This window comes from Balaenoptera acutorostrata, chromosome 1 (assembly GCF_949987535.1).
Source record: "Balaenoptera acutorostrata chromosome 1, mBalAcu1.1, whole genome shotgun sequence".
NCBI classification, from domain to species: domain Eukaryota; kingdom Metazoa; phylum Chordata; class Mammalia; order Artiodactyla; family Balaenopteridae; genus Balaenoptera; species Balaenoptera acutorostrata.
Window position 1 is genome coordinate 75,303,889 of NC_080064.1, and position 21,040 is coordinate 75,324,928.

General features: G+C 37.7%; 1 protein-coding gene across 3 annotated transcripts in view; it reads left to right on the top strand.

Annotated features, from left to right (window-relative positions):
• Positions 1 to 21,040, top strand: part of DNAI3 (dynein axonemal intermediate chain 3) — a 101,145-nt gene that overhangs the window by 62,471 nt on the left and 17,634 nt on the right. For all 3 annotated transcript variants that reach the window (XM_007173031.3, XM_007173033.3, XM_007173032.2), the window contains 3 exons: positions 3,239 to 3,386; positions 4,755 to 4,842; positions 12,554 to 12,684. In XM_007173031.3, the coding sequence (XP_007173093.2) occupies positions 3,239 to 3,386; positions 4,755 to 4,842; positions 12,554 to 12,684 (367 nt within the window). The remainder of the gene's footprint in view (positions 1 to 3,238; positions 3,387 to 4,754; positions 4,843 to 12,553; positions 12,685 to 21,040) is intronic.

Genomic DNA, 21,040 nt, shown 5'->3' on the forward strand with positions numbered 1-21,040 from the left:
TATGCAACAATTAAGATTGTATTATTATTTCACGGAAAGATGCTTATGGTATAGTGTTGATTATAAACAACAGAATGGAAAGCTATACTATTCTTCAGTGGCCTTGGAGAACATTTAGAAGCTCTGAACAGACTTAAAATATTACATGTTATATGTTGAAGATACAGGTCCTTGATTGTTGTTTATAATGATGGCCCTTGAATTTGGAAATATTCTGGAAATAGTTCCTTCAAAAGTTGTTAAAGTAAAAAGAAAAAGTTTATGCATTTAGAAAGCCCAGTTTTTAGCTATCCGGAAAATTCATCAGTTCTAGTCTTTATACTTTAGCCATACTAAGGGTCTTATAATACAGAATAAGATAAAATAGTATTCTGCTAATTAAGGATGTGTGATTGATTGATGCAGAAAGTTCAACTGAAGCTATCTGTATTTAGCAAAATCATTTTACAAATAATGCGAATTAATGCTGTAAATGAGATTCAAGAAGAGCTATGTAATTTGGAAAAACAGGTTTAAACCAACTATAATTATATTTTAAAACATATTTTATTATGTCATCTGTGGTATTCTACCAAGGATTTATGTTTTGACCATTAATATGATTAATATTTTTATTAATTTTAATTATTTATCCATTATTAAATGAATAAATAATATTAACTAATTCACATAAATGAATAAAAGTTGTGTTAGTCTCTAGTTACCATCTGTTTATCTAAATACTTTAACTTACACATCTAAATTCTTTAATAATATCTTAAATTTATTAATCTGTTTACTCATAACCTAAGTGATAGAAATTATGGAGCTAATGTGGCATATTCTTTGCTGTTCTTATTATGTTTTCACATAATTACTACAAAGACATTATATACTGAAGTACTGAACAAGTATCATTATAAATTTTTACCAAGTTTATTGTGTTAAAAATAACACCAGATATACATTATCTCATTTGATTTTCATAATCAACCTGTGATGAAGGAGAAATAAGAGGAGAAATGACACTTACTGTATGCCTACTATGTACAAAACACATTAAATCCAACTCTGTGTATGTGTTTTATATATATATACATATAAAACATGTATATAGACTATTGTATGACACTAAAACCAGCAATAAAAGAAAAAAAGATAAATTGAACTTCATCAAAATTCAAAAGTTGATAGTGCCTTTGAAGCACTATCAAGAAATTTAAAAGACAGCCCATACAATGGGAGAAAATATTTGCAAATCATATATCTGATAGGAGATTTCTATTAAGAATATATAAAGAACTCTTACAACTCAACAATAAAAAGACATATAATCTAATTTAAAAATGAGCAAAGATTATCAATAGACATTTCTTCAAAAAACATAGACAAATGTCCAATAAGCACAAGAAAAGATGTTCAAAATCATTAGCTGTCAACTCAAAACCACAATGACACAAAATAGGCAAAACAGTCTTGACAGAAAAGAACAAAGTTGGAAGACTCACACTTCTTAATCTCTAAACTTTCTGCACAGTTACAGTTGTGAGACAGATGTACTGAGAATGGCTTAAGGATGGACATATAGATCAATGGAATAGAATTGAGAGTCCAGAAATAAACCCATATATCTGTGGTCAACTGATTTTCAACAAGGGTACCAAGACAATTTAATGGAGAAAGAATAGTCTTTTCAACGAATGGTGCTAGGACAAATGGGTATTCACCTGCAAAATAATTACCTCACACTCTATACAAAAATTAATTGAAAATGAAATAAAGACCTAAATATAAGAGCTAAAACTGTAAAACTCTTAGAAGAAAACATAGGCAAACATAAATGTAAATGTTTATGACCTTGGATTAGGTACTGATTTCCTAGATATTACCCCAAAAGCACAAGGAAATGCAAATCAGAATCACTTTTTTTTTTAAATAAATTTATTTATTTTTATTTATTTATTTTTGGCTGTGTTGGGTCTTTGTTTCTGTGCGAGAGCTTTCTCTAGTTGCGGCAAGCGGGGGCCACTCTTCATCGCAGTGCGCGGGCCTCTCGCTGTCGTGGCCTCTTTTGTTGCGGAGCACAGGCTCCAGATGTGCAGGCTCAGTAGTTGTGGCTACGGGCCCAGTTGCTCTGTGGCACGTGGGATCCTCCCAGACCAGGGCCCTAACCCGCGTCCCCTGCATTGGCAGGCAGACCCTCAACCACTGCGCCACCAGGGAAACCCCAGAATCACTTTTGATGAGATACCACTTCACACCCACTAGGATAGCTAAAGTTTAAAAAAGACAAAAAATAGTAAATGTTGGTGAGAATGTAGAGAAATTGGAATCCTCAAAAATGATCCAGTTGCTTTGGAAAACAATCTAGCAGTTCCTCAAAAGATTAAACATAGGTGTTACCATATAACCCAGCAATTCCACTCCTAAATATATATCCAAGAGAAATGAAAACCTACATCCCCACAAAACTTACCAACAAATGTTCATAACAGCATTATTCATAATAGCAAAAAGGGGAAATAACCCAAATTTATTCATTTGTCAAGTCCATCAAATGATGAATGGATAAATAAAGTGTAGTATAGTCCATACAATGGAATATTATTTGGCAATAAAAAGGAATGATGTACTGATATATACTACATCATGAATGACCTTTGAAAACATGCTAAATGAAAGAAGCCAGTCACAAAAGACCACATACTATATGATTCCATTTATATGAAATGTCCAGAATAGACAAATCTGTAGAGACAGGAAGTAGGTTAGTGGTTGCCCAGGGCTAGTCGGAGGGATTGAGGGAAATGGGGACTGACTGGTAATATGTACACGTTTTTTTTCTGGGAGGTGATGAAAATCTTCTAAAATCGATTGTGGTAATGCCTTGCACAACTCAATGAATGTATTAAAAACCACTGAATTGAGTACTTTAAAAGGGTGAATTTTGTGATATATGGGTTATATTTCAATAAAACTGTTATGTTTTAAAAAAAGGTTGTGTCAATCTCCAAACTCAGCTCTCATGTATGATAATATTAGTCTCAGTACTAGCAAAGTCATTAAATAACCCTATAAACAGTATAATTCCCCAAAATATTCAATGCAAAACAGTCCTATTTCATAAAAATCTTAAATTCAGAGATATTAAATATAGCCATGATCACATTGGTAATGTGTAGCAGCAAGAATGGTAGTCCTGAGGTTACACCTCTTCTTTGTACTTAGTTAAAAAATAAACTGTAAACTTTTTTTAAAGCACAATATGTTTTTGGGATATCAGACCACAGAAAGCCTTAACCCCTCAACCACCAACAGAGAAAAAGAAAGAAGAAAGTATTGAAGTTCCTTTTGATGTACCATCCACTTTTTTGCATCTAAATCTCTCCTGGAAACCTCTTTCTAAGGTAAGTAACATGGGATTTAGTCCATTTTATTTGCTTATATACACTATATGGTTTATATGCATAGACATACATACATATACACACACTATAAAAGTAGAGCAGCTCAGATTAACACAGGACATTACAATCCATGTAGTCATTCAACCAATCAGTTCTTCGTTAAGAGTTAAGATAAGGTCTGCCTAGGTCAAGGCAGAAATCACAGTTATTGTGAACTCAAGATTGATATTTGTTCATGTATAAGCAAGCCACAACTTACCAATGGCTTGTGTAATAATTATTCATTTGCATAGCAGTTGCTTAAAAATTGGTAGGCTCTTAGGTTAGCCTGGGAAAGCTAATTTTACCCCTCCTGTAGCCAAAATTCTACGTATTTTGCATATCAATAGTAGAATTGTATTGTAATACCTATGAACAAATAAAACTGAAAGTAATTGAAAGAAATTATTTGTAGTTATCTTCAGTGGCAGAGCTTGAAGAAAAGTAGTTTTAATTTAAGAAAGATAAGGCTGTGGATGGGAAGTATGTGAAAAGTATGAATGAACTTCTGACATTGATGGCTCTTTTTCTTTGGAATGTTTAATTCTAATTCCAAACTTAATATTTTTCTTTTCCTCTGATTTACAAGTATCACTAGAATTACATTATCATGTATTTGCTCCCGGTGGAAGAGAGAGCACAGAGGGGTGAGAATATTCCTGAAGTAACTAGGATTAGAAATTAAATAGAGAGGATTAGAAATTTTCTAGGGTAGGATTTACTGAGCTGTAGATAGTTTTTAAAGAAACAAGCAAACAAAAATTCACCTGAGAATAATTGTATAGCATGTGGACAAACATCCTGTTGGAGAAAAGTGGGGAGGGAGACATGAGGGGAAAATGTAAAATGTGACAGTTTCCCATTCTGGAGCAGACTCGGGTCATCCTGGAACTCAGGGGCGTGTGTGTCCCTGAAGGGACTTGACAGTTCCAGGGGAATGCAAGGTCCCTGCACAACAGTTTGGAGCTTTGTTTAACTAAAAGATTTAGGGAACAGGGGAATAGGCCATTATTTTATATTAAAACCAACAATGAGATTTTATGGAAGAGAAGACAAAACATTTTCAGAAGCTTAACAACACATGAGACTTTGGGATTTGGAAATGAGCCCCCAGACAAGCTCCCCTCAGTAGCCTGGTTTTAGAAACTGTGGTTTAGGTGCCTGCCATTGGGGAAAAGCAACCAGAATCTGAGGGAGAATGAAGAAGGGAGAAGGAGAGGGAAGTAGGGACATAGAGATCTGGGGGCAGAAGGGAGAAGCAAGAATAAACCAGCCATGGATAATTTAAAGATATATGGAAATAATCTTTCTTGTATGTTCTCTCAAAAGATAAGGCTGTCTAAAGGTGAAACAACTTTAGACCACTGCCCAACCAAGTTAAGCCTGAGTGAAGACAGTCTTCTTTACAAAGCACAAGGTAACTGCCTTTGCTTATTAAAAAGGCATTTAATGAAGTTCGGGTGTTAGTAGTTCCTTATGTCTAAGGTGAGTACTTGCTAGGATAGTCTAATTAAAAAAATATAGAGAGAGAAAAGCAAACCCTCCAATATGGAACTTTACAAAGGCTGTAATCGCTATAGCCAACACACTAAAACTGCCTATACACACCAAAAGACTTGACAGAACTCAATTCAATTCAGTTTCACAGTTATTGAGCACATTCATATATTTTTGAAAATTCATTACACTAAAAAATTTAACTAGGGCTTCCCTGGTGGTGCAGTGGTTGAGAATCTGCCTGCCAATGCAGGGGACATGCGTTGGAGCCCTGGTCTGGGAAGATCCCACATGCCGCGGAGCAACTGGGCCCGTGAGCCACAACTACTGAGCCTGAGCGTCTGGAGCCTCTGCTCCGCAACAAGAGAGGCCGCGATAGTGAGAGGCCCGTGCACCGCGATGAAGAGTGGCCCCCACTCGCCGCAACTGGAGAAGGCCCTCACACAGAAACGAAGACCCAACACAGCCAAAAATAAACATAATAAATAAATAATAAAAAAATAAAAAATTAAAAAAAAAATTTAACTAACGAAGCTCACTTAATGAATATGTATGTGGTCAAGAGTAATTCTACAGAATGGAATGCATCTCAAATCTAGCAAACTAAGTTATGAAGTGCTCAGAAACAAATTACCATTCTCAATCAGAATAGAATAGAAAAATTAATATTTATACAGCACCATGAGAAAACTGAGGAAAGAAAGAACAATTGACTTTTTTTTTTTGGCTGCGTTGGGTCTTCGTTGCTGCACGCGGGCTTTCTTTAGTTACAACGAGCAGGGGCTACTCAGGGGCTACTCTTCGTTGCAGTGCGCGGGCTTCTCATTGCCATGGCTTCTCTTGTTGCGGAGCACAGGCTCTAAGAGCACAGGCTTCAGTAGTTGCGGCTCGTGGGCTCTAAAGCGGAGGCTCAGTGGTTGTGGCACACAGGCTTAGCTGCTCCGCGGCATGTGGGATCTTCCTGGACCAGGGCTCAAACCCATGTCCCCTGCATTGGCAGGCGGATTCTTAACCACTGCGCCACCAGGGAAGCCCCTTGCCTTTTAAATATATCTCAACCTATACACCTTTGTTGAAGTAATTGAAGGGTATGCATATGAGCTGTCAAAATTGTTCGAATAAAGTTGTGGATTAATATCCCACCTGGAGAGCAATGCATAATGAAAATGTACAAGAATCACTAGCAACTGAAGTATTTTCCAAACATTTGCCTTATCAAAAGGATTTACATTTATAAATTGTTCAATGTTCAGTTAAATAATAGGACATCTAAGAAAAACATATTATATAACTAATACCCAGCTTGGGCAAAATTCACTTTGAAGCTGTGTGTTTCATAGATACAACCCAAGACCTCATGCTAAAAAAAATGGAACCACTGAATTTTTATAGACATTTTCAAAGCAATATTAAAACATTCCATGTGTTTTATGTATTCGGGCCCCCTTCATTCTAGAGGGTGAGTAAGGAGAGTTCCCTCCTTCTCCTACTCCTCCTCTTGTATTCAATTATTGGTTACCATGTATTGAATTCCAACCAAGGGTCAAGTAGTGCTCTAATATTGCACATGCTTTTATTCATTTAACAAATATTTATGAAGTGTTTATTTTATGCTAGGCACTGGGGGTGCAATGGTGAGTAAAATAGACACTGGTAATCAGAACAGTCCTGCAAGCTGGGAATTTTCGTTATCAATTTATAATCTAGGAAATCAAGACTGTATCTTGTAAAAAGTTATCAATGTCCTTTTTTAACCTAATGAAAAAAGGTGATCATGAGGGTGTCAGTGCTTTTATCCAATTTATAGTAAGGATACCATTAAATCTTTTAAAGTGTGGGGTTTTTTCCTTACTTTTAACAACTTTATTGAGGTGTAATCGACATACCATAAAATGCACATGTTAAAATGTTCAATTTGATAAGTTCTTACATATTAAAAACCCATGAAACCATCACTATAATCAAGATAATGAACATAGCCATCACTCCCAAAAGTTAACTCTTATAGGGATTCCCTTTGCAGTCCCTTCCTCCAGGACCTCCCCTACCTCCAACCTCAAGCCAACACTGATTCTGTCACTATATAACAGTTTGCATTTGCTAGAATTTTATGTAAATCACACAGTTACACTTTTTTGTCTGTCTTTCTTTCAATCAACTAATTATTTTGGGATTCATCCATGTTGTTGTGTGTATCAATAGTTTATTCCTTTTTATTCCAGAGTAGTATTTCATTGTATGGATATACCACAGATGTTTATCCGTTCCCCTGTTGATGGACATTTGGGTTGTTTTCAGCTTAGGGCTATTATAAATAAAGCTTCTATGAGTGTTCATATACAAGTCTTTGTATGGACATATGCTTTCATTTGTCTTGGGTAAATACCTAGGAAGGGACTGATTAGATCATATGGCAGGTGTATGTTTAACTTTTTAAAGAAACTGTCAGTGTTTTCCAAAGTGGTTGTACCATTTTACATTCCCCTGGCAGTATATGAGAGTTCCTGTTTTTCCACATCCTCACAAGCAGTTGGTGTGACTAGTCCTTTTAATTTAACCATTCTAAAATGTGTGTACTGGGACTTCCCTGGCAGTCCAGTGGTTAAGACTCCGTGCTTCCACTGCAGGGGGCACAGGTTCAAGCCCTGGTCGGGGAACTAAGATCTCGTATGCCACGTGGTGCAGCCAAATAAATAAATTAATTAAATAAAATAAAATGTGTGTACTGATTATCTTATTCATGTTTACCTAATGGCTAAAGATGTTGAACATATTTTCATGTATTTGGTTGCCACCTGCATATCTTCCTTGGTGAAGTGTCCACATCTTTTGTCCATTTTTTACTTGTGTTGTTTGTTTTCTTATTATTACATCTTAAGAGTTCTTAATATAATCTACATACTAGTTCTTTATCAAATATATGATTTGCAAATATTTTCTCCCAGTCTGTGATTTACACTCTTTTAAGTTGTTGTGTTATTCTCTTAACATTTCCTTTGAAATGTTAGATCCATAAAAATCAGTGCCTGTGTGTAGTCACTTTAAGATGTTCTATACTCTTTTTTTTTTTAACATCTTTATTGGAGTATAATTGCTTTACAATGGTGTATTAGTTTCTGCTTTATAACAAAGAGAATCAGCTATACATATAGATATATCCCCATATCTCCTCCCTCTTGGGTCTCCCTCCCATCCTTTCTATCCCACCCCTCTAGGTGGTCACAAAGCCCTGAGCTGATCTCCCTGTGCTATGCGGCTGCTTCCCACTAGCTATCTATTTTACATTTGGTAGTGTATATATGTCCATGCCACTCTCTCACTTCGTCCCAGCTTACCCTTCCCCCTCCCCGTGTCCTCAACTCCATCCTCTATGTCTGCATCTTTATTCCTGCCCCTAGTTGCTTCAGAACCTTTTTTTTTTAATTCCATATATATGTGTTAGCATACGGTATTTGTTTTTCTCTTTCTGACTTACTTCACTCTGTATGACAGACTCTAGGTCCATCCACCTCACTACAAATAACTCAGTTTTGTTTCTTTTTATGGCTAAGTAATATTCCATTGTTTATATGTGTCACATCTTCTTTATCCATTCATCTGTCAATGGACACTTGGGTTGCTTCCATGTCCTGGCTATTGTAAATAGAACCTCAATGAACATTGTGGTACATGACTCTTTTTGAATTATGGTTTTCTCAGGGTATATGCCCAGTAGTGGGATTGCTGGGTCATATGGTAGTTCTATTTTCAGTTTTTTAAGGAACCTCCATACTGTTCTCCATAGTGGCTGTATCAATTTACATTCCCACCAACAGTGCAAGAGGGTTCCCTTTCCTCCACACCCTCTCCAGCATTTATTGTTTCTAGATTTTTTGACGATGGCCATTCTGACTGGTGTGAGGTGAGACCTCATTGTAGTTTTGATTTGCATTTCTCTAATGATCAGTGATGTTGAGCATCCTTTCACCTATTTGTTGGCAATCTGTACATCTTCTTTGGAGAAATGTCAATTTAGGTCTTCTGCCCATTTGTGGATTGGGTTGTTTGTTTTTTTGATATTGAGCTGCATGAGCTGCTTGTATATTTGGGAGATTCGTCCTTTGTCAGTTGCTTCGTTTTCAAATATTTTCTCCCATTCTGAGGGTTGTCTTTTCATCTAGTTTATGTTTTCCTTTGCTGTGCAAAAACTTTTAAGTTTCATTAGGTCCCATTTGTTTATTTTTGTTTTTATTTCCATTTCTCTAGGAGGTGGGTCAAAAAGGATCTTGCTGTGATTTATGTCATAGAGTGTTCTGCCTATGTTTTCCTTTAAGAGTTTTATAGTGTCTGGCCTTACATTTAGGTCTTTAATCCATTTTGAGTTTATTTTTGTGTATGGTGTTTGGGAGTGTTCTAATTTCATTCTTTTACATGTAGCTGTCCAGTTTTCCCAGCACCACTTATTGAAGAGGCTGGCTTTTTTCCATTATATATTCTTGCCTCCTTTATCAAAATAAGGTGACCATATGTGTGTGGTTTTATCACTGGGCTTTCTATCCTGTAACATTGATCTACATTTCTGTTTTTGTGCCAGTATCATACTGTCTTGATTACTGTAGCTTTGTTGTGTAGTTGGAAGTCTGGGAGCCTGATTCCTCCAGCTCCATTTTTCTTTCTCAAGATTGCTTTGGCTATTCAGGGTCTTTTGTGTTTCCATACAAACCTTTGCTCTAAATGGTTCTGGAATGCCTCTTTAGGAATTTTCTTCAAAGCCTCCATTATATTCTTCTAAGCAATGTGTCAGAATACTTTAGGATGTGGATTCTGGACTCTGGGTTTAAATCACAAAGCCGCAATTTATTATTTGAACAGATCGAATGGCTTTATCTCTCTGTGCCTTACTTTTTTTTTCCCCACCTGTTTGAAAAGGGAGAGATGAAGACAAGGGGAGTAAATAATAAAGGTAACTACCTCTTAGAGTGTTGTGAAGATAAAATGAGTTAATACATGTAAAGCTCTAAGAACAGCCCATCATCAACCCACAATAAATGTTAGCTACCATGCGTGAGCCCTTGGGCAAGCTACTGAATCTCTCTGAGGCTCAGTTTACTCACCCAGGGAGGAGGATTAATGCTTTACCACCTCAGGAGTTATTGTGAGAACTGAATGAAATGGTTTAGCCCACACAGTTTAGTGTCTGACATGTAGTAAGCACTCAGTAAATGTTAGCTGCTATTATTATTACTATTCCTGGTGATGGAAAATCCATGACTCATGAGGATGACATTGAAATGAATAAATATCCAAGTTATTCTGGTCAAGTCTGAGTAAATGCAGTTGATGATAACATTTTTCTCTGGCTTAATCCTCTTTGACCATTACATTAAACTCTATCAACTAAGCCCCTTTTCTTGGAGCTCCCACCTTGGCTTTTGTGATTTTCCTGATCCTCCTTCACTTTCTTTCCTCTTTCCTGACTCCGTTTCACCTTACTGCCCTCTCATCATGAATATACCTCAAACTCTAACTTCAGCTGTGTGCTTTCCTTGTTACGCACTCTCCCTTTGGTAACACAGTGTATTCTCTCACCTCTGCTGAGAATCCTTAAATCTCGCCTCTCACCATCTCTTGGGATTGAACCCAACCTAATCCTACAACATCAATGTGTCTGGAACAGAACTCATAACGTGAGTCATCCCTGCCTCTCTCCTGAGGCCACCATGCCCAGTCTCTCACACAGGGTAATTAAGTCTTTGTTTATAATGCATTGCACATTTGCCTTTTCCTTTTCATTATCAGTAGTGACCCCTGGATCAGGCTCTTGGCTCCCCTTGTTAGACCAGAGGGTTCCAAATCTTTCCATCTTGCACCCCCTCAGGAAACATTTTTGAGCACATATCCCCAGTGAACATGTATTTATTTACAAATTATATACATGTTCTACTCTACTAATATATTTATGTACATGATTTTAAAAAGAGAAAAACAGACATAAAAATGAGAGTGAAGAATTTGAAATAAATATTTTAATGATTTTAATTTTATGTATTAAATGGGTACGAAATGCCTTTTTGCTCTTGCTAAATGTATTATGAATAATATCTTTTAGTAAGAACAATGTGATTGAATGTGCCTAGTTATTTCTTGAAATGTTGATGATACTTCATAATACAGCTATTTAAAGCTTCCATGTTTGGCTTACTTTGGTACTTGTTTTTAATGTCTTACCCAATATGAAAGGGACTGCTCAGAACATGTAGATCCCAAACAAAGGAAGTGTTGGTTGACTGTACCTACTAAATCATGATGATTATCTTTTACTTTTGCCTGGAATTACTTTCAAAAGTTTTTTGAAATGCAATGTGTGTTTTTAGTATAGCTGGAGTTTTCTTCTCCTATTTTAGTTTTCATGTATATGTTTGTTAGTTGATTTTCCCATGATTGATACAACCCAGAGGATGCATTAAGGAGGTGTGATGAGTTAAGTATTGCGAGCTTATATTTCTTTATGATCTTTCCCAGAAATTTCATATCACATTTAAAAAAAAATAAGTGATTTGGGAAAATGCCCCAGACATATCTTTAAGAGGATAGAAAAGCAGGATAAAAAGCTAGAATACTCACTTAAAAAATAGTCTATATATATTCACCAAAAAGTAATAGAGGGAAAAATATACCAATATTTTAATAGTGGTTACCTCTGGGAAACATGATAATGAAGGATTTTTGTTATTTTATTCATGCTTTTCTCTCTTTTCCAAAGCTTCAAATAACATTTATTAATTTTAGATATCAACAAATAACATTTATTAATTTTAGATATCAACAAATAACATTTATTAATTTTAGATAATGAAAGTATCTGACTGACATCAGATACTTTTAAAAAGAAAGAAGTTCCAGATAACATTTGAGTTTCAGCCCCCAGATTAGCTGTGCTCTTACTGTTTGCATGGATAGCTGTAATATAACACAATCATTGATGTTCATAAATAATAAACCTGAACTAATCAGCAAACATTAAATTGTGTTCCGTGCGCTGTGTTTATAACAAACAAGTAACACACTTTAGATGGATTTATTTTTTAGAAGTTAAAAAATTTTTGGTACTTGAAAGGCTAACCTTGAATTATTTGAAAAATTGCTATATGATGCCAACTGAATAAAAATGACATGAGTTTCTCATTAGAGAATATCAAGGGTGTTAACAAGTCAAGAGAAATACCAATGACTTATTAAGAAAATCAAGGGTGTTATTTAACCCAGAGGAAGTATTTTGTGTCCAATATACTGTAAATAATTCTGAAATGATGTAAATGATGTAGAAGTGGTTTTCAAACTGTGCCATGGAAACTTTTAGAGCCCCTGAAAAGTGGGCAGAGGAATCTTCCTTTCCCACCTGTGAAACACTTCAACCAGAGCAGTGCAGCTTTGATCAGTTTTACAGGCAGGGGAGTCCGCACAAACTTTGGTTTGAAAAAGGCATCCTACTGCTAAATTAGAAGTTTAAAAACGCTTGGACTTATGCCCACCACACTGGGGAGGAAATGGGGCGGATATGTGTGGCAAAGGACAGAGAATACAAGCTAACTATATTTTAGAAGATCTTTCAGTGTAAATATGTGTTTCTTCTATCCATACACCTCCGAAAGACAAAATGTTAGCCCAAAGCAAAGCAACGAAGGCAGGAGAAATGAACCCATACCAGAATCTGGAAGGTGGGTTAGGCAATCATCTCAAGCCAATAGATGACTTCTGCACCAAGTTCTTTGTGGGAACAGAGGTGAGTTGGAATTATCTGCTTCTAAATTACATTGAAATATGTGATTATGACCTCTACAGTATGTTTGCCTTTTGAGGACTTAAAATATTTTTTTTAGTCTTCTATCTTTTGGCTTACAATATTTATACTGTTTCATATTTGTATATGCTTGCTTGCATTTAAAAGTTTTAACCTCAGTGCCTCATAACTTCATATTTGAGATGTTCCTGAACAAAAGTGGAAAAGTCTATAAAATTAGGTATGACTCTTTTTACTAATAATTTTTTGATCAGCCTGCAAATATTTATCAAACACCTGTACCGTATGGAAGAAACCATGCTAAGTGTTAGAGATTTACTAAGAAAATATATTGCTTTGTTAGGCCAGAACAATCTAGTAGGAAAGAGAGTGAAAAACTCACTCAATTCAAAAGATAAATAACAACCGAATGTAATAACAATAATGACAAAATATGCATAAACATGAAATTTACCATCTTAACCATGTTTTTTTTCTGGCTGCATAATCCGTAAGTTTTCTTTCTTATTTTTTTTTTAACATCTTTATTGGAGTATATTTGCTTTGCATGGTTGTGTTAGTTGCTGCTGTATAACAAAGTGAATCAGCTATACGTATATATATATCCCCATATCCCCTCCCTCTTGCGTCTCCCTCCCACCCTCCCTATTCCACCCTTTTAGGTGGACACAAAGCACCAAGCTGATCTCCCTGTGCTATGCAACTGCTTCCCACTAGATATCTAGTTTACATTTGGTAGTGTATATATGTCCATGCCACTCTCACTTCGTCCCAGCTTGCCCTTCCCCCTCCCCGTGTCCGCAACTCCTTACTCTATGTCTGCGTCTTTATTCCTGTCCTGCCCCTAGATTCTTCAGAACCTTTTTTTTTTTTTGATTGCATACATATGTGTTACCATACGGTATTTGTTTTTCTCTTACTTACTTCACTTTGTATGACAGTGTCTAGGTCCATCCACCTCACTACAAATAACTGAATTTCGTTTCTTTTTATGGCTGAGTAATATTACATTGTATATATGTGCCACATCTTCTTTATCCATTCATCTGTCAATGGACACTTAGGTTGCTTCCATGTCCTGGCTATTGCAAATAGAGCTTCAGTGAATATTGTGGTACATGTCTCTTTTAGAATTATGGATTTCTCAGGGTATATGCCCAGTAGTGGGATTGTTGAATCGTTTGGTAGTTCTTTTTTTTTTTTTTAATTTTTTTATTTTATTTTTTTTATTTTTGGCTGCGTTGGGTCTTCGTTTCTATGCGAGGGCTTTCTCTAGCTGCGGCAAGCGGGGGCCACTCTTCATCGCGGTGCGCGGGCCCCTCACCATTGCGGCCTCTCTTGTTGCGGAGCACAGGCTCCAGACACGCAGGCTCAGTAGCTGTGGCTCACGGGCCCAGCCGCTCCGCGGCATGTGGGATCCTCCCAGACCAGGGCCCGAACCTGTGTCCCCTGCATCGGCAGGCAGACTCTCAACCACTGCGCCACCAGGGAAGCCCTCGTATGGTAGTTCTATTCTCAGTTTTTTAAAGAACTTCCATACTGTTCTCCATAGTGGCTGTATCAATTTACATTCCCACCAACAGTGCAAGAGCATTCCCTTTCCTCCACACCCTCTCCAGCATTCATTGTTTCTAGATTTTTTGATGATGGCCATTCTGACTGGTGTGAGGTGATACCTCATTGTAGTTTTGATTTGCATTTCTCTAATGATCAGTGATGTTGAGCATCCTTTCACCTATTTGTTGGCAATCTGTACATCTTCTTTGGAGAAATGTCGATTTAGGTCTTCTGCCCATTTGTGGACTGGGTTGTTTGTTTTTTTGATATTGAGCTGCATGAGCTGCTTGTATATTTTGGAGATTCGTCCTTGGTCAGTTGCTTCGTTTGCAAATATTTTCTCCCATTCTGAGGGTTATCTTTTTGTCTTGTTTATGTTTCCTTTGCTGTGCAAAAGCTTTTAAGTTTCATTAGGTCCCCTTTGTTTATTTTTGTTTTTATTTCCATTTCTCTCGGAGGTGGGTCTAAAAGGATCTTGCTGTGATTTATGTCATAGAGTGTTCTTCCTATGTTTTCCTCTAAGGGTTTTATAGTGTCTGGCCTTACATTTAGGTCTTTAATCCATTTTGAGTTTATTATTGTGTATGGTGTTAAGGAGTGTTCTAATTTCATTCTTTTACATGTAGCTGTCCAGTTTTCCCAGCACCACTTATTGAAGAGGCTGGCTTTTCTCCATTCCTACCTCCTGTATCAAAGATAAGGTGACCATATGTGTGTGGATTTATCTCTGGGTTTTCTATCCTGTTCCATTGACCTATATATCTGTTTTTGTGCCAGTACCATACTGTCCTGATTACTGCAGCTTTGTAGTATACTCTGAAGTCTGGGCGCCTGATTCCTCCAGCTCCGTTTTTCTTTCTCAAGATTGCTTTGGCTATTCTGGGTCTTTTGTGTTTCCATACAAATTGTGACATTTTTTGTTCTAGTTCTTTGAAAAATGCCATTGGCAGTTTGATAGAGATTGCACTGAATTTGTAGATTGCTTTGGGTAGTATAGTCATTTTCACAATGTTGATTCTTCCAATCCAAGAACATGGTATATCTCTCCATCTGTTTGTATCACCTTTAATTTCTTTCATCAGTGTATTATAGTTTTCTGCATACAGGTCTTTTGTCTCCTTAGGTAGGTTTCTTCCTAGGTATTTATTCATTTTGTTGCAGTGGTAAATGGGAGTGTTTCCTTAATTTCTCTTTCAGATTTTTCATCATTAGTGTATAGGAATGCAAGAGATTTCTGTGCATTAATTTTGTATCCTGCTACTTTACCAAATTCATTGATTAGCTCTAGTAGTTTTCTGGTAGCATCTTTAGGAGTCTCTATGTATAGTATCATGTCATCTGTAAACAGTGACAGTTTTACTTCTTCTTTTCCGATTTGGATTCCTTTTATTTCTTTTTCTTCTCTGATTGCTGAGACTAAAACTTCCAAAATTATGTTAAATAACAGTGGTGAGAGTGGGCAACCTTGTCTTGTTCCTGATCTTAGTGGAAATGGTTTCAGCTTTTCACCATTGAGAACGATGTTGGCTGTGGATTTGTCATATATGGCCTTTATTATGTTGAGGTAAGTTCCCTCTATGCCTACTTTCTGGAGGGTCTTTATCATAAATGGGAGTTGAATTCTGTCGAAAGCTTTCTCTGCATCTATTGAGATGATCATATGGTTTTTCTCCTTCAATTTGTTAGTATGGTGTATCACATTGATTGATTTGCATATATTGAAGAATTCTTGTATTCCTGGGATAAACCCCACTTGATCATGGTGTATGATCCTTTTAATGTGCTGTTGGATTCTGTTTGCTAGTATTTTGTTGAGGATTTTTGCATCTATGTTCATCAGTGATATTGGCCTGTAGTTTTCTTTCTTTGTGACATCTTTGGCTGGTTTTGGTATCAGGGTGATGGTGGCCTCATAGAATGAGTTTGGGAGTGTTCCTCCGTCTGCTATATTTTGGAAGAGTTTGAGAAGCATAGGTGTTAGCTCTTCTCTAAATGTTTGATAGAATTCACCTGTGAAGCCATCTGGTCCTGGGCTTTTGTTTGTTGGAAAATTTTTAATCACAGTTTCAATTTCAGTGCTTGTGATTGGTCTGTTTATATTTTCTATTTCTTCCTGGTTCAGTCTCGGGAGGTTGTGCTTTTCTAAGAATTTGTCCATTTCTTCCAGGTTGTCCATTTTATTGGCATATAGTTGCTTGTAGTAATCTCTCATGATCCTTTGTATTTCTGCAGTGTCAGTTGATACTTCTCCTTTTTTATTTCTAGTCCTACTGATTTGAGTCTTCTCCCTTTTTTTCTTGATGAGTCTGGCTAATGTGTTTTCAATTTTGTTTTTTGTTTTTTGTTTTTTTTAAAATTTTATTTATTTATTTATTTATGGCTGTGTTGGGTCTTCGTTTCTGTGCGAGGGCTTTCTCTAGCTGCGGCAAGTGGGGCCACTCTTCATCACGGTGCGCGGGCCTCTCACTATCGCGGCCTCTCTTGTTGCGGAGCACAGACTCCAGACGCGCAGGCTCAGTAGTTGTGGCTCACGGGCCCAGCCACTCCGCGGCATGTGGGATCTTCCCAGACCAGGGCTCGAACCCATGTCCCCTGCATTGGCAGGCAGATTCTCAACCACTGCGCCACCAGGGAAGCCCTTCAATTTTGTTTATCTTCTCAAAGAACCAGCTTTTAGTTTTATTGATCTTTGCTATCATTTCCTTCATTTCTTTTTCATTTATTTCTGATCTGATCTTTATGATTTCTTTCCTCTGCTAACTTTGGGATCTTTTTTTTCTGCTTTCTCTAATTGCTTTAGGTGTCAGTTTGGGTTGTTTATTTGAGATGTTTCTTGAGGTAGGATTGTATTGCTATAAACTTCCCTCTTAGAACTACTCTTGCTGCATCCCATAGGTTTTGGGTCGTCATGTTTTCATTGTCATTTGTTTCTAGGTATGTTTTGATTTCCTGTTTGATTTCTTCAGTGATGTCTTGGTTATTTAGTAGTGTATTGTTTAGCCTCCATATGTTTGTATTTTTTACAGATATTTTTGGTAATTGATATCTATTCTCATAGCATTGTGGTCGGAAAAGATACTTGATACAATTTCAATTTTCTTAAATTTGCCAAGGCTTGATTTGTGACCCAAGATATGATCTATCCTGGAGAATGTTCCATGAGCACTTGAGAAGAAAGTGTATTCTGTTGTTTTTGGATGGAATATCCTATAAATATCAATTAAGTCCCTCTTGTTTAATGTATCATTTAAAGCTTGTGTTTCCTGATTTATTTTCATTTTGGATGATCTGTTCATTGGTGAAAGTGGGGTGTTAAAGGCCCCTACTATGATTGTTACTGTCGATTTCCCCTTTTATGGCTGTTAGCATTTGCCTTATGTACTGAGGTGCTCCTATGTTGGGTGCATAAATATTTACAATTGTTATATCTTCTTCTTGGATTGATCCCTTGATCATTATGTAGTGTCCTTCTTTGTCTCTTGTAATAGTCTTTATTTTGAAGTCTATTTTGTCTGATATGGGAATTGCTCCTCCAGCTTTCTTTTGATTTCCATTTGCATGGAATATCTTTTTCCACCCCCTCACTTTTAGTCTGTATGTGTCCCTAGGTCTGAAGTGGGTCTCTTGTAGACAGCATATATATGGGTCTTATTTTTGTATCCATTCAGCCAGTCTGTATCTTTTGGTTGGAGCATTTAATCCATTTACATTTAAGGTTGTTATCGATATGTATGTTCCTATTAACATTTTCTTAATTGTTTTGGGTTATTTATTGTAAGTCTTTTCCTTCTCTTGTGTTTCCTGCCGAGAGAAGTTCCTTTAGCATTTGTTGTAAAGCTGGTTTGGTGGTGCTGAATTCTCTTAGCTTTTGCTTGTCTGTAAAGATTTTAATTTCTCAGTTGAATCTGAATGAGATCCTTGCTGGGTAGAGTAATCTTGGTTGTAGGTTTTTCCCTTTCATCACTTTAAATATGTCCTGCCTCTCCCTTCTGTCTTGCAGAGTTTCTGCTGAAAGATCAGCTCTTAACCTTATGGGGATTCCCTTGTATGTTATTTGTTGCTTTTCCCTTGCTGCTTTTAATATTTTTTCTTTGTATTTAATTTTTGATAGTTTGATTAATATGTGTGTTGGCGTGTTTCTCCTTGGAGTTATCCTGTATGGCACTCTCTGCGCTTCCTGGACTTGATTGACTTTTTCCTTTCTCATATTAGGGAAGTTTTCAACTATAATCTCTTCGAATATTTTCTGACTTTTTTTCTCCTCTTCTTCTGGGACCCCTATAATTCAAATGTTGGTGCGTTTAATGTTGTCCTAGTGGTTGCTGGGACTGTCCTCAATTCTTTTCATGCTCTTTTCTTTATTCTCCTCTGTGGTAGTTATTTCCACTATTTTATGTTCCAGGTCACATATCCGTTCTTCTGCCTTAGTTATTCTGCTACTGATTCCTTCTAGAGAGTTTTAAATTTCATTTATTGTGTTGTTCATTGTTGTTTGTTTGCTTTAGTTCTTCTAGGTCCTTGTTAAACATTTCTTGTATTTTCTCCATTCTATTTCCAAGATTTTGGATCATCTTTACTATCATTTCTGAATTCTTTTCAGGTAGACTGCCTATTTCCTCTTCATTTGTTTGGTCTGTTGGGTTTTTACCTTGCTCCTTCATCTGCTGTGTATTTTTCTGTCTTCTCATTTTGCTTAGCTTACTGTGTTCAGGGTCTCCTTTTCACAGGCTGCAGGTACGTGTTTCCCGTTATTTTTGGTTTCTGCCCCCAGTGAGTAAGGTTGGTTCAGTGGGTTGTTTAAGCCTCCTGGTGGAGGGGACTGGTGCCTGTGTTCTGGTGGGTGAGGCTGGATCTTGTCTTTCTGGTGGGCAGTACCGTATCTGGTGGTGTGTTTTGGGGTGTCTGTGAACTTAGTATGATTTTAGGCAGCCTCTCTGCTAATGGGTGGGTTTGTGTTCCTGTCTTGCTTGTTGTTTGGCATAGGGTTTCCAGCACTGGAGCTTGCTGGTCGTTGAGTGGAGCTGGGTCTTAACGTTGAGGTGGAGATCTCTGGGAGAGCTTTCGCCATTTAATATTATGTGGGGCCAGGAGGTCTCTGGTGGTCCAGTGTCCTGAACTCAGCTCTCCCACCTCAGAGGCTCAGGCTTGACACCTGGCTGGAGCACCAAGACCCTTTTGGGAAGTCTGAGGTCTTCTGCCAGCATTCAGTAGGTGTTCTGTAGGAGTTGTTCCCCATGTAGAAGTATTTTTGATGTATTTGTGGGGAAGAAGGTGATCTCCACGTCTTACTCCTCTGCCATCTTGAAGGTCCCCCTAACCATTTTTAAGTGTACAATTCAGTGGTATTAAGTACATTTGTATTGTTGAGTAACTATCACCACCATCCATCTTGAGAACTATTTCATTTTCCCAAATTAAACTTCTATAGCAATTAAAGCAGTAACTCCCCATTCCCTACTGCCTCCCACTCCTGGCACCACCATTCTACTTTCTGTCTCAATGAATTTCACTGTTCTAGGTACCTCATGTAAGTGGATTCATATAATATTTGTCTCTGTGCACACCAAAGTTTTGTAAGCCAAGGATGATAGCTTTAGAAAGAGAAATGACCACAAAATCTTAAAGCAGAAATTAAAGCATGACACCCTCTGCTTAAACTCCTCTTTAGTGACTACTTTAGTGACGCATGAAAAGTCCAAACTCCTTACACCAAATGATGTAAGATTCTGCATCATTTGGCCCCTTTCTCTCTCTCCACCCCCATCTGTACCAGTCTACTCACTCTCTCTGTCTGCTCTGATTTTTTCTCTCATTCTTTTTACCAAACTCTTTCCTGCCTTTCAAGTCCTTGCACTCCTTGGAATGAATGTCATTCATTATTCAGCAGATATTTATTGAGCATTTAATATATACCAAGCACTGTTCTTGGCCCAGGGAATATAGCAGAGAACAGACATCCAAAATTCCCTGCCCTAGCGGGGCTGACCATCCAGTGGGACGCTCTCCTACCAACCCCTGGCATGGCTGACTCATCCTTGTACTTTGGATAGAGAGTTTAAGGGATGCCTCTCTGGGATCTAGGTTGGCTGGCTCAGGGCTGAAGCGGGAAGGAGTGGAGCCCTGAAGGCAGAGAGGCCTGATAGACAGTGATCTCAGGTGGGCCCTCCCAGCGGTGAAGAGGGCCTGAGCAGTGGGGCCGAGAATGTCACACAGGCATGGGGGCAGTGGAATTGTCAGAACTAGGTAACCAGATGGAGAGGGATGTGAAGGTTTCTAGCCAAGTGGCTGGTGATGTAATCACCACTCAACACATATTTATTAACTTGGTGCAAATTATTCCCGTGACTCAGTTCAGTTTCAGAGTTCCACATACCAGCTGTGAGAGCCAGGAGATATTAACTCTCTTACAGGACTTTGGTGAGGGCTGGGGTCATGTACATAAAGCTCGTAACAACTCCAGCAGCACTGAGTGCTCAGGAAATGGTGACTCCGAGGGTGATGTGTCACAGGCGATGGGCTAGAGGTGTACAGTAGACGCATCCCAGGCTGTCTGCTCCCTTAGACTGTGTACCAAGAGGGGAGGGAGGGCTTGTCCTCAGACTCTGAATTTCCAGCGCCACACACAGTCCTTTTTTGTTAAATGAGTTGACATGGATGAATGAAAGCACAGATGAGTGAATGAATGAGTGGCCCTGGTCCCATGAGATTGTCCTTCACTTTGCATAAATCAAATGTTTTCCCATCTCCTCTCTCTCACCTATGCATCCCAATCCATCCCTTC